Source organism: Aythya fuligula, chromosome 7 (genome assembly GCF_009819795.1).
Source record: "Aythya fuligula isolate bAytFul2 chromosome 7, bAytFul2.pri, whole genome shotgun sequence".
In the NCBI taxonomy this organism is placed as follows: Eukaryota; Metazoa; Chordata; class Aves; order Anseriformes; family Anatidae; genus Aythya; species Aythya fuligula.
In genome coordinates this window covers 3,898,129-3,924,978 of record NC_045565.1, presented here as the reverse complement: position 1 = coordinate 3,924,978, position 26,850 = coordinate 3,898,129, and the positions used below count along the sequence as shown (strand labels likewise).

The window sequence follows — 26,850 nt, the reverse complement described above, 5'->3', positions numbered from 1 at the left end:
GTGGACATGCTTAGAGTCAATGTCATTCCCTCTCATGTACAGGTATGTGCGGTTACAAGAAATGGACTGACAGATACAGCACATCCACTGCCCTTTCTAGCACAATGACTGCAATGACTGTCAAAGATAGCACGTGTTTCTTCCCCAGCTTTTAACACCTGCTCTGCTGTTGCTGGTTTAGTAACACAAAGCTGCTTAGAGACCGTCCAGTGAAGAGAGGCACTGGCAGTGTGGGCTTTCTGAAGATGTGTCTGTGTGTGATCTGGAAGTCATCCTTCATTTCAGGAGTCAATACTGGATGTTTTTCAGTAGCTGTTTGAATAGTGGGGAAGTTTCATTGCTGAAGAGTTCAGGTACATCGTGTGGAATAGAAAATGTATTCACCCTAAGAAAAAAGACTACTTACCTGTTCCATTCCTACTGCTTTTTTAGTTGTGTTTTAGAGATTAATCCTGATGCCTTTCCATTTCTGCTGAAAAGGTACTGAAGCAGAACTGTGCCAGTTCCTCTTTTATATTCATGGAGAGTGTCTGAAGATTATATGTGTGCACTGTTGCGAAAGGTACTAATCTAGAAGACTGTCTATAACTGCAGTGCACTGCAAGCACATATGCCAAGAGGGAATGAAACAAACAAAATACGTCTTAAACAATACTGGGGGTAAATTAAAGCCTTTCTTGGCTTTCTTATCTTGTATGTAGGCAGCCTGTGACAATTAGCTGAAAAGATGTCCCCTCTCTTGCCGTTTTAGCTGTTACAGTTCCACACTTCCATCCCCTGGAAGACAGGATGGGTGCGTGACTAGCAGATTATAGCATAAGAATGTACTAGATGATGTAACTTGATTAATTTCTCAGGGAAGTGATTTCTATTCACAGTTGAATGTTGTTAGAGCATTTTTGGGTCCTGTTCATTGTGTTTTTGGGAGCTTTTCATGCTAAGCACAAAAGATACTGTTACTGGGGATTCAGCAATTCTAACATTTGTAGAGCAGAAAGTTTGCATCTGATATGCCCAAGATTGCTAACTAGTCTTACAGAATGAGCTGCTGAGGCCTAAAATTAACCTTCTCATGTTTTGTATGTTTTGCTTTTTTTCCCATTGTTTTGTGTTTTTGTTTATGTTTGGCTTTTTTTTTTTTTTTTTTATAATCTCAAGCCTTTCCTTACATACTACAAAAACAAAAAAAAGTAATGTTTTCTTATCTTCTCCCAAGTCACTTGCATTTAAATTTGTTTGTTTACCCTTTTGACTGGTTCATGTATTTAGTCTGCTCACCTATTGCCTGTGTATCTAAAAGCAAAGTATGAAGAATTACTAAGTTCAGTGCTTTTTCTGCCAGGTTTAGGAAAAAAGTGCAGCTATATATAGTTGTCAAATTGCTCTTTAAAGTAGGATGGATAACTGAAGACTGTAGGGTGGTAGTTGCCAGATGGGCCTAAAGCTGGAGGGACACCTGTCCCATTCTGAAGTTTGTATCCTGGGTCACATAAAAAGTGTTATTGGGGAATGGTACATTTGTGCTCTAGAAACCCTGTTTATTTGTTTTTTTTAAAAAAAGAAAAAAGTAGTGAGTAGTGAGTGCCAGTGAGAGATGCTGGCAGATCAAATATGCGTGTTTTCAAGTAAAAGCTTCTTGAAGCTTTTGATCTCCCTGCTCCATTAATTGATTTTGCAGCATCTCACGACAGAACCACCAACCTGGAAATAATGTTTTGTATAAAACTAACTTAAAGCTCAGCTTCCATTTTTTATGTTAATTCATCTACATACACATCTTAAAAAAAATAATGTTCTTTACCCCACAGTATATCTGGGAAGTCATGTCATACTGTGGAAATACTTCCTTGTTTGTATTTACATCTGTATTAGGATCATAAACTCAGTTATCATAATTATGACTGCCTTGCAGCTGCCATATCAAAATGCTCTATACTGCAACACTGTTGGGACAGAGTCCTCATACATTTCAGTTTAACATGCTGTCATTTTATTAAATGCTAATCTCCAGTTATTACAAGGTCAGTTTGTGTTCCCAAATAAATGAGGCAGATTTGTGTTTTCCAGCAAACAACCACACATAGCATTTTGCCTGAATTTCAAGTTTATGTACCACATAACAAACACTCAAGGGTCTGATTTTCTGCCACTTTCATTTATTTTAAAGCCTTTAATATCTTCCACAAATCAAATGACCATTCTGGTTCTCTGTGCAATTGTATTACTGTTCTTGTTGCTTAACAGAGCAAGAAGCTGTACAGCAGCATATCTGTAAATAAACCATACTCTCTGGTTTTCCTTGAAAGTTTCATCTCATTATCTTGAATGTGGGCAAGTTGTTTACCTAAGAAATGTCTGCAGAGTTTGGAGTTGTTGCAAGTTGCTACAGTGAGTAACTATTTTGAAGAGTTGATGTGTTTTCATAATTATTTTTAAAACTTTGTTAGTAGAAAAAAGGAACGTGATAAAATTTCTGATTTTATAAACAGATGGCGAGTTCTCAGGTAGGGAGAGGGAGGCAGAAGAGGAAAAAGTGGATGCTCAGCCTTTTAATTTCAGACATTAGAATGGAAGCCAAAGCACAGATGCATTATTTCACCCAAGGAGAGATGGTCCTTCTCCTCCCACATCTTAGGTCCTTTTGGCTTAAACCATTGAGTTTGAGTCAGCAAGTTTGTTGAGATTTTTGAACAAATATCATGAACAGAAACTGTCTGGCTTTTGTGCTTCTACATTTCTGCACTTTCAAACTATCAAGTTTTAACCTTTCAGCTTGTTTTACATCCTTCAACTGCTGCCCTCGCACCCATATTCCAGCCATTACACAGTTCTGCTGCTTTCTACTTTAGCAAAGAAAAAGGGACATAACTCTGTGCTGCAGTTGGAAGTAAGAGTTGTATTTAGGCCCCCATTACGTTATTCACTAACAAGGGAAGATAACACCCACCTCTATTCATTTTTTGTTACTTGGAGAATTAGAATACAATACCGATCATAAAACGAATAGAAAATACATTAATCCTTTTTTTTTTTTTTTTTTTTTTTTTTTAGAAGAATGTGTGAGTGGGAATGATGCTCATTTTTAATCTTCTCTATCTTGGTTTGTTTCACTTTCTTTTTTTTTTCAGAGAGCTTTCTGATTTTAGGTTATGGGTTCTTTTTACATATTAAATTAATATGTAAAATTAGGTAGGTAGGAGAATAATGGTTGCCCTTACTCCTTTGTCTAGCTGTGAGAAAGCATGTGGTATTATCAGAGTATGTCTTGCCAGCAATACCCATATGGGTCTGACTGAAGATTTTCTTTCCCGTGGAAAGCAGCAGCTCACATTTATATATCATCCTGCTGACTAGTTATGACTAAGTGGAAGTATTTAGCAGTGTCAGAAACTCACCATTGTATCTACCACATTCATGCATTTACTTACTCTATGTTACCATTTATTACTTTTTTTTTCATTATTCAGAATTCTTTTCATATTATTCAAATTTTGTTTTATTTTGTTTTATTTTATTTTATTTTGTTTTATTTTATTTTATTTTATTTTTATTTTATTTTATTTTATTTTATTTTATTTTATTTTATTTTATTTTATTTTATTTTATTTTATTTTATTTTATTTTATTTTATTTTATTTTATTTTATTTTATTTTATTTTATTTTATTTTTATTTTTCCCCAAAAATACTGTGGTTAACTGAGACTTCTTGTGAAGCAGGAAATCCTGCAGAGTCTCAGAACTGAACCTTACTTACCACTGTCACACACTTTTACTTATCTCACGCTCATGTCAGGGAGGGGAAAGGGACAGTGGAAACATAGACTGTAGGTCACACTAAAGTCTAAGTTTGACAGGACCTGAGGAGATCACCTGGTTCAACCTTCTGTGAAAAGCAGAGTGTTACCCAGGGTGCTGTCAAGCCAAGTCTTAAATACTTGGAGATTTCACTGCTTTTTTGGGCAACCTGTAACATGCTTAATTGTTCTCAACTGTGAATAATTTTGTCTTACATCTAGATGGAATATCCCCTGAAGCAGCTTGTGCTGGTTGCCTCTTGTCCTATTGCTGTGCAAAGATGGAGGCAAAGATTGCCTCCATCTCTCTGTTACTACCATTTAGGCAGTGAAGGACTGTGATTAGATCACTGAGCCGCCTCTAAGCTGAACTAGTGCAATTCTTTCAGCCTGAGAGTTCTCCAGTCCTCTCACTATCTGGTGGTCCTTTGCTCTCCAAGGTTTTTAATGTCTTTCTTGGGCTGGGGTGTGTGTGCAGAATTAGAGAAAACACTCCCAAGTGTGGCCTTGCACGTGCTGAGTGGAGTGGCATGATCACACCCCTTGATCTGTTGTCTTTTTCCTTGTTGATGCAGCTCGGGTCAAGGCTGAATGAATGTAGTATTGGTCCTTTTTTGCTGCTTGGTTTTAGTGTTTCATTACTGTTTGTTCCTGCTGAGAGGTCAGAAAGAAGCATCTCCTTCCTCAGCTCCTAAACCAGTTCTTGGGCTTTTTACTAAAATTTTTGGAATTGATCCAAATTGGAATATCCAATCTTAACAGAATCTCAGAGTGACTCATCTCCAAAGTATGCATTTGTTTTATTCCTGTCACATACCCATCCTTGGCACTGTTTGTTAATAATACTCTTTCTTCCTCCTCCTGTCTTCATTAATTTCAGGAGTTTTTTGTCTATTCTTCTTCTCCTTTCCTTTGCTTGCTCTCGTTTTTTGACTCATGCCCTGTGATGGAATCCTTTACCGTTCTTTTACTCACCGACACTCCAGAGATGTTGGAGTTGAAGCATCCTTTGTTTTGCCTTCACTATGTGTTCGTGTTGCATCTTTCTTGCCTCACAGATTGTATGCTTTCCAAAAGTGCTGTTTGGAATTCCTCTCCTGGGTGAGCCCAACACATCATCCAGCTTTTCCACTCTGCTGAAAATTCTCCAGGCTTTTGGTTACATTTGTCTGTGCTTAGTCTTGGGCATTCCAGTCAGCCTTGATGGACCAGCCATTTTCAGCACAACTGCTTCTGCAGCACTCTGTCTTGAGGTTTAGCTGTCCTAGCTAAGTCAACCCCTCTTGCAGGTTTCAGTAGCAATTGTGTAGGAAATACACACCTTATTGCTGGATAATTTATCCATTTGGTTCAGGTATAATAACCATTTTACAATGTTTAACAGAACTGCCTTTGTACTTGCTTAATATTACCTATAAACATCCCCAAAGCTACAAAGTGTTCCTCCTCCAGGTTTTCCTACTTAAACAGAGACTTTCTCAAGTCTCTTGTGCTCTGTGGCAGTGGCTACATCCCTGTTGTGTTAAAACCAGTGCTCATCATACTGGTTAGTCTCTGTGGTTTTTTGCCATTGTGCATCTACTGTTTGTCTGTTGTTTTCTATCTTTTAATTAGATTTCTAGGTGGTCTTTATTTAAGAAAACAGACAGGAACTTGCTTTGTGTTTGGAGAGCACCTTAACAGAATTATGTTTGGTTTGGGATTTAAACTTCTGGAAAGTATTACAGTAAAATAAGTTGGTTCAAAACAAATGTTTTAACCAAAGTGAAGACTGAAGAACTGCCTCCTTCTCTTATGTTTTGGTCTCTCTTGCTTTTTTACTGATGAGAGTTTCTGGTACTCTGAAAGGGTAAATAGTTTCTTTTATATGTTTTTGGACTCTGAAGAGCCTGTATTTATACTAGGTGACGAAAAACAATTTAATGTAATGAGCTGCTTGCATAAAATCACAAAGAATAACATAACTGAAACTGGCTGAACTAGTTACTTAATAGACTTATGTGAAACAAATCTGTGGGTAAACCTAGCTTTTTTTCAGATTAAAAAATACTTCAGGTTGACAGGTGTTGAGATGAACTTGCTATCACTTAAGCCTTTCATAAATGACGTTGTCTTGTATAAGTAAACTTAATTAGCTTAATCTAGATATAGCTGACTCTTTAATTTGTCATTATGACAACAGGAATATAGAATTGATGAGGCAAACAGAACAATATGGTGTGCTAAATCTTACTTAGAAAAGCAAGTTATTTGCTACTTTGCATGCAACTACCAGACTAGTGTACTTCTGCCATCATTTGTTGTGGTAGTCCTGACTGGTTGCTCTCAGCACATGACTGTATGACCAATCTTCTCTTTTTTATTCTTTTTTCAGTTAAAATACTATTTTCTCATATCTGCCTTTGGTTTCCATTTTTTAAAACTTCAGCTAATGGCAAAGACATGCTGTTTGTTTTTTTTGTTTGTTTGTTTAAAAAATGGCTTTATGGATATATGTAGAAAACACAGTGAATGATTTCAGAAATGTGGATACAGGGACCAGTGCTGAAACAGTCAGCTGCATACTGTATCCATTACAATTGAAATGTGCAATTATCCATCCTGGCAAATCTGCATTGTCTTCTGCCCAAACTCTACAGCCTTAGGCAAGGCTGTGAATTAAGAACTTTTCAGCAGCAAATTGCTGCATGGCTTACCATCGAGTCTCTCCGTGCTGAACTTACTGGTTCAGATAGTGACGCCAATATGCTTTGTACAGGAATGGATGGCATGAGCAGTTCGGAGTTGCATACTACTACAAATTGTAGTTTTTCCCTGTTTAGGGATTAAATTCTATTGCAAGTGTGTTGCATATGTTTATGTATTTATTGTTCAAAAAATTATCCCACTCTTTCAGGAAAATAGAACTTTCCAGAATGGATTAAGTAGCTCTAGTTTTGTGCCTGATTGGAAGCTTAAGCACAATGCAGTCTATTTTCTGGAACATTAAAATCTTTGCTGTGGGTTATTTCTTACAACAGGGAAAAGCAATGTGTATTCCTTCCTTGCCACTAGGTGCTATCTAATGTAAATTAGATTCCCAGAGAAATGGAATGAATATCATCCTGTTAAATGTGAAGGACTGCATTTCTGGAGCTGAGAACTGGGAGAAAGCAAAAGTATTACAAATCACATCTATTTTATTAAAATCTGCATCTCTCCACACATTTCACTGGACTGTGAGAAATGCAAGCCTGGAAATGGAGATTGTAGTCTCTCAGTAGGGTTAATAGCTTAGGCTGTGGTTCTGACTTTGAAATCAGCCTTGTCAATGCTAATGCCAGTTCTGGCTCAGAGATCTTCATTACTCAGTATAGATCTGGCCATGGATTCCGTTTACTGATCATAAATGTCAGTGCAGCCCTTGGCCTGGTTCAAATTCCTCAATGCCATTATTTTCACTGGAATCATTTCATTGGTAGGATGGGCTGTCTCTAGCATGAAGCAGAAAAGTGATGAAGTACATTATAAATGTTTTCAGTAGTCAACTAAAAGGCATTTCAAAATAAATAGAAATTATTTGTGTTCTAGATTGTCAACTCAGTTTTGCTAGAATAAGAAGAGAGCAGCAGGGCTGTAGCTTGGTATTCTATGCTCTGACATTGGGGTAACAGTGTAACAGTTCTATTGTCAGCATGTCCTTGCTGGTATACCAGTGTGAGAGTGAAAAAGGTTTGGGTAGAATGTATTTATTTGTTTTACCTCTAATAGTTCTTTGCTTTGCTTTTTTTATAATTCCTTTGTAGTCCACAGGTATATTTCTGTTTTTGCTGCTAATCATACCATTATACCTTTTTTTTTTTTTTTTTCTCTCTCTCTCTTTTTTTTAACTTTGCTTTCCAACTTGAATCACACTGGATTATTTTCTTGCAAGCATGCTCACAGAGCTAGAATGCAGAGTGGTTGAAGGCAAGTAGGCATACCAAGTAAGGAGGCATGGTAATAACAGGGAGACTGACAGAAACCATGGAAGGAAATTCTTTGGAGAATTTCAAACAAATCCTCCACTCAGCTTGGTAAATGGAAGACTGTATTTTTAAGTATTGGTACCTGAAAAAAATCTGTAGAGATTGACAAACCAGATACTACCTAATTATCTGGAAACTCCTGGGACTTAAAACCCTATTCTTAAAATAAAAAAATAAAAAAAATAAAAATAATAATAAAAAAAAGGGATGCTCCATAATATTCAGTACCAACAAAGCATATTGATACTGAAGTGAAGTGTGTTGCAACAAGGGAGTACTGTGCATCATCTAGTGAATGGATTGTGTTGAAATTGCATCTTCAGAGCACTGTTCCTTCAGTGTAGCTAAACTATTAGTTGTTCAGGCTCTCTTACTGTTCAGTAAGTATACCAAGCACTTTAGTTATGAGGAAAGGAAGCTGTTGATTGCCTTTGTTGGGGTTGGAACCTCTGGACGATGGACTAATAACTGATTTCTGAAATGGAGCCAATCTCCAGTGGAGAAGAAATGAAAGACTGTGTCTGCTTACAAGTTGAGCTACCCTTTTTTCTTTCCTATTTCCTTACAATAATATGGTCCTAAACCTCATGTCTTCCAACTTCCATCATCTCATGCTTGACTGCTTGATCTGGTTATTATTTATAGGAAATTTGCCGAGCAGAAAGCAGATGATTCACCTTAGGTTCTTTTTATTTGCACAAGGGATCTGAATGAAGGACTTGCTGTTTTCTAGATGAGATCATCATCCCATCTGATATTTTTGCTGCTGTTTTTTATTTTTACTGCTGTTGTTTATTTCTTGTCTATGAAACTGCCCCATTCATTTGTGGAAAATATTAGCTTTATAATTCTTGGACTCTTTTAGACCTCTAAAATTTTCTTACGTTTCTCAACTGGTAGAATGACATCCAGATTAAATTTTAGGCTGTCTTTATTTCATCAATAAAACACATCATTTTCATTTGATATTTTCCATTCCAGAAAACTCATAGCAAGTAGTAGATATTGAAAGTAGTATAGATATAGTGACTCAGTGTGGACCTCATTTTGGAAGATACTATGCTCGAGTCTTAGGGATGAGATCATTCCTTACCTGTCCTCGTGAAGCTCTGGTACTATGGGTTAAAGAGATGACTACACATCATTAACTTGAGTCTCTTTAGGGAAACAGAGAATTGCAGTTCAGGCTCTAAAATGTGCTCATATTTCTGACCAGGTACTAGAATTCATAGTTCCTCTCCACTCAGGTAACTGTTCTAGTCATGAAGTTATGCTTGCTCCCTTTCTGGACTGACAGATTTTTGACTTATTTATGCTGTTTGTTTGGAGGTGCAGAGGTGCAGAACCATTGCCCTGGCTGACTTCTTGGTTAAAAGGTGAGAGAGTTCTTAAAAATCAGCCATGCTAGGGTGGGGTTCTGAGTAAGAGGCTTGAGGAACACAAGTTAGAAGACTGAAGCTAGAACAATCCAAGTATTAGAAAATCTGATCTATGACGAAAATACTGAATGGGTTAGTCTTCATCAGCCTAGTAAAGACAGCAAAAGAAGAAGAAAGAAGGGAAAGATATGATAGCCATTTCCCAAAATGTAAAATATTTTTGCACAAGAAGAGCTAAAATCTGTTTTTATATGCTCATAATGCATAGGAAGAAAATGAATAATCTTTGATTACATGGGGGAAGGTTCAGCTTAGACATTAGGAAAAACAGTTCATAAGTGAGAGAGATTTTATTCAATTATCATAGGACCTTGTGTCTTTCTTCACAGTTGCTCATCTATTTTTATCTATACCTATCTGTGTTTGTAAATGACAGATACAGTGAATATCTCCCATTCCATTTTCACTGGCCAGAAGAAGCTGTCAAAGATGTCTGCATGTTACCTATTATTTTCAAATTATGAAAAATATGCAAAGGGGAAATATATGAATAAGTTTCTCAATTGATGTGTTGAAGGGGAAGGTTCCTTGCTGCCTTCTTTCATAAAAGTTTGTTATGAAACCTTCCCAATTTAGAAAATGATATCACTGAGTATTTTGTATGCACTACTAAATGCGTTAGTAATGGCAGTGCACGTAACTAAAATGCTGTTGTTGTATGGTTCTCATTAGCACCTCTAAAAATAGCAACCAAATCATCTAATAAATGAAAGTACAGGAACAACAAGGCTTGAAATAGTTAATGTTTCTTGAGGGGTGCTCTTTAATTTTGTTTTTTAATTCAGTTTTACTTGGAGAACCTATTTAGAAATGGACTATCAGCCTCTTAAATTGGAGTCGAATTACTGATTTGTGACATGAAAGCAGGTTTGCACAATGATGTACTTAATGGGTTGTTTAGTTCCACCTCAGCTGACACAGATCACTCGGTTGAACAGTTATTGGTTACTGAGTGACTAAACGTGGGTGGATGCATGTTACGGGAATCAGAAACCTCTTAATAATTAAAATCAAGAATGAAACTAATAGATACAAGATTCACAGCAAGGGCGCTTTTATTTTATCCTTCTCTGGGACATTGGGATGAACATCTGCTAAAACTGAAAAGTTTGCATTTTGATAGTTACAGGTGGGAATGCATGTGAAGGATGACAGTGAGCAGTAGCGATGCATTCAGAATTGGGCTTTGTATTAGAGTCTGAATCGTTCTAGTTATGCACAAAGTTTTGATTGACAGGTTCACTCTGCACCTTTGTTTAAAATGGAACATTTTACTTGCAGGTCTGATAGTAGAGAAGGTCGCTTGAGACTCAGGAGACTTGAGCAAATCTTCAGGTCCTAGATAATCATTTCATCTACTCCAGTTTGAGGAATACAAAATTTCATCAGAAATCTTTTATTAAAGGATACTCTTACCTATCCAAATGAATTATTATTTTTTTAGTATCATCATTTAGCATAATTCACTTAACTGAAATCTATGGGTTAGATATATTAGGGAAAAAATCTTACAGTTGAAAGTGAAAAACCCTGTGTTCACATTCTTCCTGTCTCTCAGGCCAGTTCTTGAGAAGACCATTATCCTAAGGTATTCTCAGTGAGAACTAAAAACCCAGGAATTGTCACCTGGTGTCAGGTTACTGATATTTCCATCAGTTTCTAATGGTGATAAATCTGACCTTTTTGTCCTGACTTCTTGGAGTGGAATATTGTAAATTGGCTAATTGTTAAATGAACAGACGAACTCAAGGCATCCAGTAGTAATAAGGTAACTTGTGTCCCTTACTTGAAGAGTTCACTGTATTTATTATTTTTTAAACCTCAACTTCTTACCATGCAATATGATCTTTCTTGTATTGAAAGTAGTTTTCATCTTTCTGTTTTGAAGGTCATTATTTATTCTTACCACTTACAAATTACAAAAGTGTTGGTTCTTTGCTGAAGTTTCTGTTCTCACCACTAATCTTAACGTGAAATTACAGTGTAGATCGATAAAAAGTGCACAATTTTCTCTTTTAGTAACAGGAACTGTTTATCACCTGCATTTGAAGATTAAGTACCTGTAATGTGTACAGGTTATAGCAGGATAATATTTTTACTCCTACTTGATGACAAATGTACTGACAGCAGTTGTTAGAAACACTGCTATCAAAGACAAAGTCTTGATCTCCAATTTAATTAATAGTGTTAGCTTTATATTCATAATTTCTCAAATAATATGCAGTAGATATTTTTAAGAAAGGTTCCAAGAACAGCTTTCAAGAATAGACATACGATCATGTTATAAAATAAATACGAAAGTTAGTATTTATTGTAGTAGTGAGATGTCATAATATTGACAGTTTAAGAACATAGGATTTTAATTTGCCCTAAAATAATGTGCTTTTTATTGTTTTCAAGACAATATTATTTTATCAAAAATCTGAAAAGTGTTTTAAGTGAATTTGAAATAAGAAACCAACAATTATGAGATTATTAATGAATTGAGCAGGAAAAATACATAACGCTTGCAGTTTCTTCTTCCTCAAGTGTATCAAAATTGTCAGTCTGTCATCTGGCAGAATTAAGTGGGGGATAATACTGGTATTGTGAACAAGAAACAAAATATTGAGCATTAGCTAAATATTTGTGAAGGGGCCATTTGCCATATATTGTTACGTTGAATAACATAATTCTTGATGTGTTGAAATTTGCAAATACGGGCATTAGTTACATTTTCAGAGTAGAACATAGAGTTGTTTTAAACCTATTCTGCTCTTAGTGAAGAACATAGTAAACTAAATTCTGACCCTAGTGAAGTGCATACAAAGCATTTCTATTTGCTGCTGTAGTATTACATACCACAAATAAATCTGTTTTTGCACTGATATAATACAGAGATCACTCATCAGCTCAGTCCTGATGAGGTGTTAGTCTGCACTGCTGTTTGATATTCATTTGGGAAAAGTAAGGACTGAGTGTGAAGAGACTGACACCAAGTAAGATACATTAAGAGAGCATATAATGACAGTTTAAAGGTCAATATTTAATTGAATGTTAGGTAAGTGGAGATAGCTTCTGTGCTTCCATTCCTATCACGATGCCTCTCTTCATTTACACTGTATACCTTGAGATTTTAGACTTGGATCTGCATTATTTTTTAGCATCTGAGGCTCTTTATTTGCAGGATTAATGTTTCATGAGTGTATGTGACCTTTAAAAGTGAATGATCTAGCTAAAGTTATTTGGACAATCACTTTTGAGGAGGGTCTGCATATAAAAATCTGTGTTGGAGAAAATTCTCTAAAAAGTAGTCATACATGTTGTTCTACAAACTTGGATTGAAAAGCAAATAAGCCAAAGAGCACAACTGCATCGTTTAAAAGGACTGGCAGAGATCTAAAGCCAAAAGCCAGACTTCAGTTTCATTAATTACTCTCTGTAAAACTCTAGTAGTAAAGCAAATGTAAAGGTTTCGCACCAGAGGAGCAATGGTTTGTTTTACAGATGAAAACATGTAATGTATAGGTGGAAATCACCTACGTGTGATGGTATTGACTTGCTACTGTTGCTTTAAGTTGTGTATCAGCAAGGTGTAAAAATCATCAGTGCTATAGAATTGGCTATAAATATAATGTAGAGTCCTCAGCCTGAGTCCTCGGAAGCAAAACCAGTGAGAATACAGATTTATTAAAAACACTGAAATGTGGAAAGGAATACAAATTTACTAACTGAAACATTACAGCAGGAATAACGTAATCATAGTATTAAATATGTAGGGACATACTTGAATGTGCTTTTGTGGGGGCCAACAAAGGCTTTTTGCAAATGACCAAAATTTGTCAGAACTGGGGGTCAGGAGGTTGGGGCAGGTGTCCCGTGCCCCTCTGCTGTGTCAGACACCTCTTCCATAGCCTTATCTGTAAACTGCTCAGGCTTCACCTTAAAATCGATTTCTCCCCTTTTCCAGTATTCCTAGGGGATATACTAGTCAAGAAATTTGTTCCTGTAACCACCGGAAACCTTTTTGCTTAATTTTCCTGGTTTGAAACGATCTGTTTTGAAACCTTCTACTGCCGTGTCTCAGCCATGCTTATAGCTTCTTACTGACTGGATTCTTGCACAGAACTTAATTTTTACATCAACATTCTTCCTCACATTTACTGGAGATTCCTTACTTTGTATGTCTTAATAGTGAATTTGCCATTGATGTCTTGTATTTGTCCTGTCACTGATGACATACATCCAGTCTTCCCTAGCTGTCACTTGCAGTCTCAGAGACTCCTGTTTCTGTCAGAGATTCATCATAGCCCTAAATATTCAACCTTCAACTAATTGTACTTTGAAATTCCTTCTATGCTTCTTATCCCAGTTCTCAAGCTCTGCTGCTCTTCCTTTACAAAAAATCTGTTTAGGGATATTACCTTCTTTCACGTTACTAGAACTGGTAGTCTATACCTACCCTTAATATAAAAGACCTGTTCAAACATACAATAACATTTTCTTAGTGTAGAATTCATAATGAGGCTTTAAGACCAGCCAGGAGTTGCATTATGTTAAGCTTTCACAATACGGAATACCCAGATAGCCATGAGTTCTCACGTGGAACGTTTATGTAAGTGGATACATGTATCATTTAGTAAATACTGGACCATGAAAGCAGTATGAAGAACTGAGAATCCTGCATTGAATTGTATAATACAGGTATCAATGAGATAAAATGAGTATTTCCATTTTTATCATTATTATTATGTTAAATTTTTGATGCTTTTTGTCTGAAAATGAGTATGGTTCATTGTTTGTGTTTGAAGATTTGATAAATCGGAGCTTTCTTCTCGAAGCTTGTGTCCTTTAATGCATGGATATGTGTTGTTAAGTTTATCATACCAATAGTTAAAAACCTGCCAAATCTGGACTTCGGAGGAACCTGTCCCAGCGCAGCTGGAAGGACATCTGTGTTCTACAGCTTGCATTTTTGAAAGTGCTGTGTTGGATGAATTAGGTAACTGTAACATGGTAACAGCTTTTTGTAGCATGGAATTCTTACTAGGTCTAATTCCAAAACTAAATATGAAAGACTTTATGACAGTGATAATCCATGCCTGGAAATAAAATGTTTCTTTTCTGCTTTACAAGTAATGTGTGTCCAGGTGGGTGTATTGTGTTCGTTTTTGCCCCCAAAGTTGACTGCCTGTTTTCTTGAGGATACATAGGCATACTTTTCACGATCAGCATTATATTTCTGTCAACTTGGGTTTGAGTTATTTATTTTTTACTGTATTATCTTACTGGAATTGCTGTAATTTTGTTCAGTGGGTGAAATATACTTCTGTGCTTTGAAGTGCTGGAGTGCTACTTAAACCTTGTTTCAAGGCTGATGTTGAAGTCTAGTAATGCATATTCCACCTGCTGGCCACAGAGACACTTTCCCAAATGGTATGAATGTATGCAGGTGCATTTGCACAGTTTAATGCAGGTGCATTACAGTGATTTGGATCTAAAAGAAAATCACAGAATGGTGTAGTGCCTGTCAACAAATGTTGTTTGTTGCAGTAAAAAATGTAATCTTGCAGTAAAAAATAGAAAGTGAGAATACATAGCGATTCTGGATTTAAAAAAATACATTTGACGTGATTGAAAATTAGGTAAAAGTAATGATGACTTCCATTAGTTTTCTATTTTTTATTTTTCCCTACGTGTCTTTTGGTAGGCTTATTTGATAGTATCTTTACATGTTTCTCTTGGGACTTCAGGCTTATGTGAAATGAAGAATGGCACAATTTCCTTGTGATTGGAACTTTAGAGTTCAAGCTGGTAGTAGATCATCCAACAGCAGATCTGTCACTAGTTATTTATTGAGTCTGGGCTTTAAATGTGAATTTGGTTCTTAAATGTGAATCCCCTTAAGACAAATGAAAACTTATTGGGTACCCTATTGCATTGGCAGAAGTAATATTAATTTTTAAATAGTTTGTAATTCTGAATTCTTTGTGTGCTTCATTGTGTACTTTTTCGTTAGTATGGTTAAACTTGCTTTGAATGTTTTATTTAGTGTCCCTTATAAAGCCACGTTCAACACACTTTACTAACTAAGTTATTTATGGTAAAACTCAGAACCCTTGCAAGAAGAATATGTTGGTAAGTAGGAGGGAGGAAATAAATTTGAAGACTTGAGTCATACAGAATATGTTTCTTGTCATTTTGAGTTGATTTGCTCATGTATTATTGAAGAAATAAGTATCCAGAAAATGTCAGCAGTACAGTATGTACAGTACAAACAAGGAGACCAAAATTGCTTGTGATTTGAGTGTCTCACAGTTACATTAGTACATCATAGTGAGTGTATTAGCGTTTCTATACAGAGAAGAGACAGTAGAACAAACCTGCGCATCCATTCTGGTCATGTGTTTTTTTTTAAAGCACATTTGCTAGCAGCAATAACAGAAGATTCAAACAAAAAACTTCCCTAAATGCCAACTTTAAAAGTCAGTGCTTTAATTTAAACATGGCTATTATGAACTAGTTCAAAGCTGTCTGACGTGATTTTATTGGTTAGCATTTAGTAGCCAGTGTAGTTCTACAAGACTTGTGTTTTTGTTTTTTTTTGTCAAACATTATCTTTAAAATCGTTATCATTAAAATGTTTGATATCAGTACCAAGTTTCCTAACCATAAGTGAGAATAACCTATTCAACATTTTTCCCAGACACCCGAGGAGCTAGAAGATGTATCTGACCTTGAAGAAGACCATGATGCACGTAGTCGCACAAGTGTTCAGACGGAAGGGAAGACTGACAGGGTATGTATTACACCACTGTATTTAAAAAACAAGTTGATGAGGGGAATAATGCTGTTAGATTATTACTCCTATGAAACCACCTAAAGTCATGCAGTGAGTCATGAAAATCATGTTCAACTCCTAATAGATTTCTGAAAATGTGTAGAGTGCATAAAACTGATACGTATTACCTGAGAGAGAAAACAACTATGTAATTAATTTACAAATACACAGTGAAAATGTAAATTAAAGAGAAAATTCTTACTCTTCTGGATTAAATTCTAAAAGGTTATAGTTTCATCAACGTGTCTTCTTCTAATAGAGGTTAGGTTAATAAGGACTTTTTGTATCTGGGTCTTACCTGTAGCCTGCAAAGCATATTAACCAAAAATAAGCTCTACATGTGAGAAACTGCACATGCACAGAAAAAGATGTCTGCAGTCCTAGCCACTGCAGTGCATGAGTTACAGACTTGTACTTCTGTGAGTCCTCCTGTGAATCTATTCTATAGATTTCTATAGAAAATTCTATATTAATTGATCAGTGAACCCATAAGGAAATATGCAAAACTCACTGTAGCATTTGGCAATCAGATAAAATATTTCTGGAAGTTCTGAATCATGTTTTGCTGTTCGTAAAATCATTTAACCTTAGGAGTACGCTACATTACTGGTTATTCTGTACATTCACACATTTTGTAAGAACCTATGAATATTTCGAGTAGCAAAAGGCTTCTTAGTACAAAATTGACATACATAGCAAACGTTAATCTTGTCTATGTTTCAATTTTAGAAATATTTCAGCAAAATTGTAGACTGTTTGCAACTTTTAAGTTGAAAGATCCCTGGGGCCAGAAATGTGAATTTTATGACTTGTTTGTAGAATACCTAGAGCAACAGCAGATTTCTCACATTTAGTCTAGTCTACCAAAATAGAATTTAGAAGCAATAGAGCTAGTTGGAAAACAACAAATTATTCAATTCAATAACAGTATCGATAAAATGGGATTTTTATTTACATTTGTTTTCCAGCAAACTTGCACAAACACAAATATTTTCTTTATTAAGACCCTAAACGCTAATCAAAAATTTCAAAACAAAAGCTGTTCTCTTGTGTTCCATTTCTTATTTTAAAATCAGAGTGAATTCTGAAAAAATAGGTAAGTTATTAATGGAAACTGTGGTATTAGAATGGTGCCTGGTTGATCTTTTAGAAACTGCTCTCAGTTTATAATTTCAAACTGTGTACATACGATGAGTAAAATTAAGTCAGTATTCTCTAAAAAAACCATTGATTTTATGGGCTATATTCCATTTTCAAATGTAATTCCATGGTAACCTTTTGTACTTCTTGAGGCTACATTAACAAGTCTGGACAAAAAAGGCTTTTCTTGACAGGGGGTGTATTAAGAAGCAGTGTATTTAGCATAGCTGGGTATTGAATCTGTTTTCTCCGTGAAACAAGGGAAAACTTATTTACCTTTCTAAAGATGTGCATATCAATTATATGTTAATTAACTATCAATTGATTCTTAAAGCATATGGCATGCAGTGTAACAAGTATGAAAGATTATTCTCACCTTTCAGGGTAAAATTTCAATTGCAGTTAAGAAAGGCAAACTTTTCCTTCAAAATGTTGTCCCTATGAGATGATTTGTTTGGAACAGGTACAGATGGTGTGCTGAATAGTTTCATAAATATCCCATAATGAATGCAATGGGAAAACAGAAAAGGTAGGCTTAGGTGTTTGCTATCCTACAATAATAACAAAGGATCCACTAATGCTCTAAAAGATCTTTAAAAGACACACGGTCTTCCATGTCTCAGATAACCCAAAGGCTTCCTTTAAAGGGAATTTTCTTTGAAAAGAAAGCCATAAGTAACCCATACTTCTAGACATCTATGAAAAGGAAGAAGTGAATTCTGAGGACTGTTGTAGGTAGAGTGCTGGCTGTCAAAAATAAGAGGCATAGGCTATTGTGGAGAGATCTCCAGGATATGTTTTTCCTTGTACTACACAGACAGTGTAATTCTGCACTGTCAGTAACTGTGGTGGGGAGAGAGAAGGGACATGTTTGAATCTTCTCCAATGTCAGATCTCTCACCGCTCCAACAGGGAGCTGGTGTCTTTGAAAGACTTTTTTGACACTTTTTTTTTTTTTTTAATCATGATGTATAAAGCATGTAAAACTGAATGTGATGCGCATATACCACATGTAACAAGGGCTACATCTTAACTCAGATATCCTGTTTTTCTTACATAGGTCAATCACTACATTTTAAATTCTAACTTTTCTAGAACCCGTCTCTCTCTGGAGATGACAGGACTGAGATGTAATCTGGTATTTATATTCTTGACTCTGCACATAGGTAATCTTGGAAACATTACTTCATTGTCTTTCCCTGAGATAATTCCAGATCTTGAAAATGAAATTGATGATGTTTATGGCACCTTCCCACATGGTGGGAAGTCGGTAATTAAACTGGATAGCAATGTTAATTATTATTTGTACCACAATTCTATATCCATGAAGAAGTTCTTTAGGAAAAGTCTTTTTGATTTGAAAGCCAGATCCAACATGCAAAAAATGTTCTTCTTCTAGTGGTTGCGTCTAATTTGTGTAATTACTCTGTAAGCTCAGTAATTTTGCTTGAGGAAATTTATTCCATCGTGGTCAGTGTTAGTCCATTGAGGTAATTTGTGGCTTAGCATACGATGTTGAGTTGAAGAGAAGGTCAAGTAAGTATTTGCCCAGTTAATTTTCAGCCTTAGAAGACAATGTGCATTCTGAAGTCGGAAGAAAAGTTGGAGGGCTTGAAGTTACAGTATTAATGAATTGAATAGATTAGCTTTATTTTAAAGACATTTGTACAGGTTACATGTTCACACTGAAGAATAGGTGAAATATTTTATCTTGTGCATAATCAGTCCACTTACAGACGATGAGCAAAAATGCTTTCAGGCAATCACCCACCCACGTTTTTTCTCAGAGTTCAGTAGATGGTTTCATGAATAGAGATAAAAATGTGTGAGAGTTAGATCTACTTCTTATTATGTGTGCACAGCAGTTCAGTGTTGATGAAGAGTTGACTCAGTGTTATATAGTGAATGAGAAAATCCACACTGAATTTATTGCACTGTTTTATTTGTATTATGCCTTAAATACAGTGATCATTAATACGTATCTAAAAACATATTGAGCCTTGAAAAGACAGTCTTAACCAAACTTTCTGAGAGAACAGATACAAACAGTAAGAAGACCTGCTGGTATTTGCATAAAATCTTTTGCATTTGCAGTCTATACAGAGGGTATGGAAGAGTTCATCTTGAAGGGACCTTCAGAGATACCTAGTCAAACTGCCTGGCCACTTCAGGGCTAGCCAAAAGTTAAAGCACATTAATGAGAGCATTGTTCAACTGCCTCTTGGGCATTGACAGGCATGGGGCATCAATTTCCCCTCTAGGAAGCCTGTGCCAGTGTTTGACCACCCTCACAGTGAAGAAGTTTTTCCTGATGTCCAGTCTCAACCTCCCCAGCACAGCTCTGTGCTGTTCCCGCGTGTCCTGCCATCTGTGTGTAGGGAGCAGAGACCAGCACCTCCCTCTGCACTTCCCCTCCTCGGGAAGCTGCAGAAAGCAACGAGGTCACTTCTCAGCCTCCTTTTATCCAGGCTAGACAACCCAAGTGTCCTTAGCCTCTCCTCATTAGAACATGTCTTCCAGCCCTTTTACCAGCTTTGTTGACCTCCTCTGGACACTTTCAAGGACCTTATCATCCTTTGTACACTGTGGAGCCCAGAACTGCACAAAATATTCAAGGTGAGGCCACGCCAATACTAAATATAGCAGGAGAATCCCCTCTTTTGACCAGCTGTCTGTGTTATGTTTAATGCACCCCAAAATGTGTTTTGCCCTCTTGCTGCCAAGGCAGCTGTCAGAAGGGACCAAGGGACATGAATGATATATTCTCTTACTCAATAAACAATGACTATGCATCTAAGTTCCTATATTAATATAAATGCTGACATACATAAACAGCAACTGTTTTCTATCTTGCTAACAAAAAGGCAAGTTTAAAATAATAAGTAAGTTTAATATTTAGCAGTGCTGCACAGACAAATGTCAATGACAAAAATCAAATGTAATACCAGTAGCTACAGTAATATTGAATGGGTTCTGCTAATAGTAATTTTTTCACTTAATACATGGCCAAAGATTCCCTGTGAGGAGTCATGATCTGTCAAAAGCATTTAATTTACGTGCTAACTGCCTTCATCTTTTCCCTTTATTGAAACTGTGATAATTAAGAATTAGCAAGGAGTAAAAATCACTTAGGATTGTAAACCAGGCCTCCTATACCGTAGATGTATGATGTGTGCTTTTGCTTCTTTCATCCACGCCATTACTGAAAATAGTGAATAATGCCAGAGTCAGAGCCAGTCTCTTCAGAATTTCATTTGATAGTTCCCTCCGCCTTGTCATGAGTTCTTGGTAAATATTCTGTGAAGTTTTTCAATGAGTGTCACAACTACTCAAGGGCAATTACATCTAGATCTTGTTTCCCTAGATTGTGTAAAGAATGACATGAGAATCAGTGACAATATCTAGTGTAGTCCAGATTTTATGGCATGTTGAAATAGGACAACTGGTGACAACAGGTAGGAAACTTGAAAGAAAGAAATTAAGCTTCTCCCAGCTGTCAGTATCACACCCATACATTTAAGCTGTAGGGAACATGCTTTGCATTCACTTTGCTGTAGATTGCTAATATCCTGCATTTGCTGTTAAGTGTCTTTATCCAAACTTGAATGATCACTTAGCAGAAAAAGTAGGATGTGATTTAAAAGTTAGTGGGCACGTTTTATTAATTTTAATGGAATCTCTTCTAACTCTATGCTATATTCAAGAAATTTGCCTATGTTTGGCATTTATCTTATGTCTGCCTTTGTGATAAAATACTCAACTGATGTGCACAGATTGACATATGACAGATCTACAAAGTTGTGTATAACTTACAAATTTATAAATAATAACAAAAAACAATCACAGGTCACAGTTGGAAATTATTTAAAACTGATGGAAATGCGTCACTGTCTTTTGAGTTGAAGAGATCTTGTTTACTTCCCACAAATGTCTTTGAAGCTGGTGCCCAGCTGACCGTAGCTAGGGAGCAAAAATTTAGGTGGGATGGTTTCATCCAGCTTCTGAGCCCTTTGTGAAATAAAAAGCTTAGCTCTCAGCTAGGCAAAGCAGGGATATGAATCTGGTCTTTCTGGATCTGTGCCATTACCTTCTAACTACAAAATGTGAAAAGCACGTTATTTTGTATTCTTGTTTTTAAAAACTATGAAAAGAGTCTATCCTCACGTGGTCCATTAGGGAAATTGGGTTTATTTTCTTGGTAACATACAAAAGTGTAGCAAATTGGCGTTTACCTCTTCTCTCCTTGCAGTTTCATGGTACTGCAACTTACAAAGCAGGAAATGTTAAATAGTTTTCAAAGGGAAGCTTTTCCCTTCAGAAAGGATATCTGGCTCACCTCTGCCTTAGACAGAAGGAGTTTTTGATAATGTAAACATCTGATTGGATGTACTGTAAATCATTCTATTATTTCTGTTTCCATCCTTCCTCCCCATAAGAGGTGTGCTTTTTGTTAGAGAAGAAAGAAAAATAAGAAAAAATATATGTCCTCTCTCTTAATTTTTACTGTTATCTTCTACTGTGGTTAAAAAAAAACAAAAACAAAAACACTTTGTCTTAGAAGTAATGAATAAAATCATTTTTTCCTCATGGACAAAATAATCCTGCATTCATGTAATATCAGACATTTAATTTATATTTTTATTTCACATGTACCTATGTTTTCTATTTTAATGCAAGGTCATGTCTGCACTGAAAAGACTGTGTGTATATTTGTTTTATTTTGTTACCGTATATGTTTTTAAAGCGGTACGAGGGAAAGGAAACAGAAATCAATGTCAGAATTGTAGTTTTCCTTTGCCCCTTTGTTCCAGTGGATAATGTTTCTCGTTCCAGCTGAAAGTCATTTGTGTTGGCATGTAACAGGATACTTACAGTATGTTAGACTGCTTTCATTAAGACGTCATCTTTCTTGTGGTTTCTAAATCCAGGCTTGTGTTTTTCAACCCAAAACAGCGTAAAAAGTGATACTTAATTCTTTTGATTCTGGAGTCTAACTCTTTATTTTTGTCTGTTTCATATCTTTCTCAGGAAGCTCATCTTATAGCCATGAGAAAAATGTGTCTTGATCTTACAAAGTCCTTACGTGGTCTGTTGTACTGTTGTAGGTCTTTTTTTTTTTTTTTTTTTTTTTTTTTACAAAACAGGAAAAGCAGTGCTTAAAACACGCAGTTACACTTTCTAATTTAGTGACTGTAATTATAACATACTTAGGGAGACCTGTAATTTCCAGTAATTCATATAAATGGAAAATTTGCCTTGTGACAGAGTAATGTAAGCATAGATAAAATCTCTTAAATGGCCTGGCTTGAAAAACATATGCATTACATATTAAACTGATTACCTGTTATACTAATTATAAGTAATTCAGCCATTGCCATAACTTTCCATTTTAAGTATGGTAGGTGATGTTTTATAAACAAAAATAAACCACAAGGTATTTATTACTGCAACATAATTACAGTGTGTAATTCTTGATAGCCTACCATGCAAGAGGTGGACCACTTCAGAGAGAAAGTGATAAATACAAAACACTGAGAGTAGCGCCACGAAGATGAGCAGTATCAAAGATCTTGGTCGCCCAGCCTGGTGTGGAACACAAGGTATCTGTATAAAATACCAGTGCAGCTGATTTCAAATATCTATTTTTATTTATTGTACATATGCATTTAATCGTTTCTATAATCATAATTCAATGCTTAAGAAAAAGTTGTAGTAAAACTTGAGGGAGTTGAGATTATGCTGAGGCCTCATTAGGAGGCAGAAGAGAAATGAATAGACATATATAGACATATATATATATATATATATATATAAACATATATAGAGAAAAGCCTGTAAGAGCATGAAGCCTCTAGTGATTCTGGCAGCAGCCCCCATGCTATTGTTGTTCCATTAGGTGGGTCTCCAGTCTCTCTGAGAGGCTTTTGTGTAGTGAGGATCACATGTGTAGGACTTCGTGGTTGGAGGTAAGAGAGGGCACGTGGGAGAAAGCTTTGTGACACAAGTTTTTTGCCTGTAGTCAGTTACTTATGTTGAGCTGTTCGGTGCTTATGTACCAAAGCAAATACAGTCTAGATGACCATTGCTGGCTGCAAAAAAATGAAAGAAAATGTGGGATAATCTTTCAAATACTGCTTTATCTCAAGCTGCAGATACAAATCTGAAACAAAATATGAAAGAAAGAATTTACTATGGGATTTGCATTTAATGTTTTCACATGTTGTTTTCATAACATGCTTTTCTCAGTGTCCCTGCAAACTTTGGTTTATTTATCCAAAAATTTAAAACAAGAAGAGCTCTTAAAAAGGTCAGAAAAACTTGATGAAGTTCTTAATTAAATACAGAAAGTATTTTGAATTCATAGAGCTGCCTTTTCTTTATCTTGGTGTGGTTATCATGCTTCCAAAGGCAGTATACTGTATCTTTTGATTTGAGTGTTTTTCCTCTGTGGGTATGACAATTCTGACGTGACTTACTGGATTGAGTCCATCAACTTCTAAAATTGGTTAAGAAACAGCAGGAGCATAAGTGAAAGCTTGCTAGTCCTTTTCTAGAGTTCATTTTTGTTTTTTACTACAAATTCTAACAGGTACTTCTTTTATGCATTTAAAATACCAAATCAATCGGGACAAACCTGAGCTTTGCTTCAGATCACCTATCAGGACTGTTAAGTCTTGGGCATCGATACCAAAGAATCCCTTAGAAGGCAGTTTGCACTCTTGGATTACGTGTCTGAATTGGGACCAGGCGAGCTCTGTTCTGGAGACGCAGTCCTGTAGGAACTGCCTCCTGTACTTAACAGCCACGTGGGGATTTAAGCTTCTGCTTCTGTGGCTGCAGAGCCAAGGAAGAGCATGAACTTCCTGAAGGTTCTCATCCAGAGAATCTGTTTTGTACTGAATTTGATTTGGCTGACACTGGTTAGAAAATTGGCAAGAGCAGCTTTTGGTTCTGGCTCAATTAATCCATGCAATTTAAAATCATTTCCATAATAACTGCATAGCTCTGCACAACTGCAGATTTCAGTTTACTGGAAACTGAACCACAGTTGCACTTCTGTTTGATTCCACTTGAAATAAGGGGATGGGGAACAGGATGTGGCCCTCACAATCCATGAGCAAATGGTTGGCAACAGCACGTAGATATATGCAAGCCAATGGGGCCAGATGGGATCCACCCAAGGGTGCTGAGAGAACTGGCAGAGGAGCTGGCCAAGCCGCTTTCCATCATTTATCAGCAGTCCTGGCTATCAGGGGAGGTCCCAGTCAACTGGCGGCTAGCAAATGTGGTGCCCATCTACAAAAAGGGCCGGAAGGTTGACCCAGGAAACAATAGGCCTGTCAGTTTCACTTCAGTGCCAGGGAAGCTCATGGAGCAGATTGTCTTGAGTGTCATCATGTGACACGTGCAGGGGAAGCAGGCGATCAGGCCCAGTCAGCATGGGATTATGAAAGGCAGGTCCTGCTTGACAAACCTGATCTCCTTCTATGACAAAGTGACGCACTTGGTGGATGAGGGAAAGGCTGTGGATGTGGTTACGTTGACTTCAGTAAGGCTTTTGACACCGTTTCCCGTAGCATTCTCCTTGAGAAACTAACTGCCCATGGCTTGGACTGGCGCACGCTTCGTTGGGTTAGAAACTGGCTGGATAGCCGGGCCCAAAGAGTCGTGGTGAATGGAGTCAAATCCAGTTGGAGGCCGGTCACTGGTAGAGTCCCCCAGGACTCGGTACTGGGGCCAGTCCTCTTTAATATCTTTATCGATGATCTGGACGAGGGGATCGAGTGCACCCTCAGTAAGTTTGTGGATGACACCAAGTTAGGTGCGTGTGTCGATCTGCTCGAGGGTAGGAAGGCTCTGCAGGAGGATCTGGACAGGCTGGACCGATGGGCTGAGGTCAACTGCATGAAGTTCAACAAGGCCAAGTGCCGGGTCCTGCACCTGGGGCGCAATAACCCCAAGCAGAGCTACAGGCTGGGAGATACCACTCTTTATAAGTACCTTAAAGGAGGCTGTAGCAAGGTGGGAGTTGGTCTATTCTCCCACGTGCCTGGTGATGGGATGAGCGGAAATGGGCTAAAGTTGCACCAGGGGAGGTTTAGGTTGGATATTAGGAAGAACTTCTTCACCGAAAGGGTTGTCGGGCATTGGAATGGGCTGCCCAGGGAAGTGGTGGAGCCACCATCCCTGGAGGTCTTGGAAAGACATTTAGATGTAGAGCTTAGGGATATGGTTCAGTGGGGGACTGGTTAGTGTTAGGTCGGAGATTGGAGTAGGTAATCTTGGAGGTCTCTTCCAACCTAGATAATTCTGTGAAACTTAATTATAGTTAATTTATATAAGTGATCTTAAATTTCCTCATGGAAATAATGCACAGTACTTTAAAAAAGGAAAATCAGGAAATCACCAATAACACAATCCCAAGCAAAGACACGTTTCATGGCAAACTCAGCAAACTGTATTTTTCTTCTATTTCTGCTTTCATATTGAATTTATACCATTTATCAGATCAGTAATACTTAGATAATGTGTCTTGCATAATATGAGAAGTCGAAGCTCTAAATTTTTCTTGACAGAAATCAGACACTTTTTTTTGCCTTATTTGTTAACTGTTTTGGTTTTGGCTACCTGTTATTTTTGTCTGCTTCCTGGCCTGTGTGTCGCAACAGGAAATGTATTTGAGCCTTGTCTGGTGCAAACTGATAATCTTTCTTATGCAGAAGAATATTAGGGAAAGTATTTCCATTTTCACCATGCTGCATTTTTAGAAGTTGTTTCAGTATTAATATATTGAGTACTTCTAAAAATAAACATAACGCTTAAATATAGGAAGAATACATGTATTAAGTGTACGTTATGGTTCCATAGTCTGAAATTGCACAAAATGCACCACTTCTCTAGCTATACTAAATCTTAATTTGAAACAGTTTTAGTTTGTGGAATGTTTGCAAACAGACCAGTCTAGAGCTGCAGCCTAGTACAGAGCTGTGTCCTACCTGGGCCCAGTTTGACTGTGGCTGCATTTGAACATTGGATATTCATTTTCCTGTTGGCATTCAAGGTACTTGTTTGGTAACTTTAGTCCCCTGCTGATTTTCTAACGTGTTAATCTGTTTCTTTGTCTTCTTCAAAGACAGAAGACACAGATTTGAACAAGCAAAACTTTACCAGTTCTTAAAACAGCACTGGGTAACCTTCTCAGAAGAGAGGACAAGCACACTTTTAGGGCAGTTAAACCCTTTCCTTTGTACTCATCTATCTGAAAATGTATTGCATTTTATAACCTGCATATATAGCATACTTTAAAAAAAAAAAAAAAAGACAAAAAAAAATAACTAGGCATTTCATTCACATTAAACGGAAAATCTGTCAGTCATACTTTACAAAGGCTGTTTGGAAGATTTTTTTCTTGTTTCTCTGCCTACATTAATACTAACGGTTTCATGGGACAGCACTGTTCCCATTCTGCCAACCTAATTATTTGACCCAACCCAACGATAGTGTAATGATTTTGAAATTCAGAGGTACTCAGGCTGAAACAGTTGGCCCAGGCCACAGCATGTTACAGGTATGTGTTTAATAATACCCAGCAATATATATTAAAAAAACAACAACAACAAAACAAAACAAAAACCTACCACCATCAGCA

At 36.7% G+C, this 26,850-nt stretch overlaps 1 protein-coding gene across 4 annotated transcripts in view; it reads left to right on the top strand.

Annotated features, from left to right (window-relative positions):
* The window catches only part of CTNNA3 (catenin alpha 3), a 458,724-nt gene that overhangs the window by 380,144 nt on the left and 51,730 nt on the right, over positions 1-26,850 (top strand). For all 4 annotated transcript variants that reach the window (XM_032191583.1, XM_032191582.1, XM_032191586.1 and 1 more), the window contains one exon: positions 15,927-16,019. In XM_032191583.1, coding sequence (XP_032047474.1) covers positions 15,927-16,019 — 93 coding nt within the window. The remainder of the gene's footprint in view (positions 1-15,926; positions 16,020-26,850) is intronic.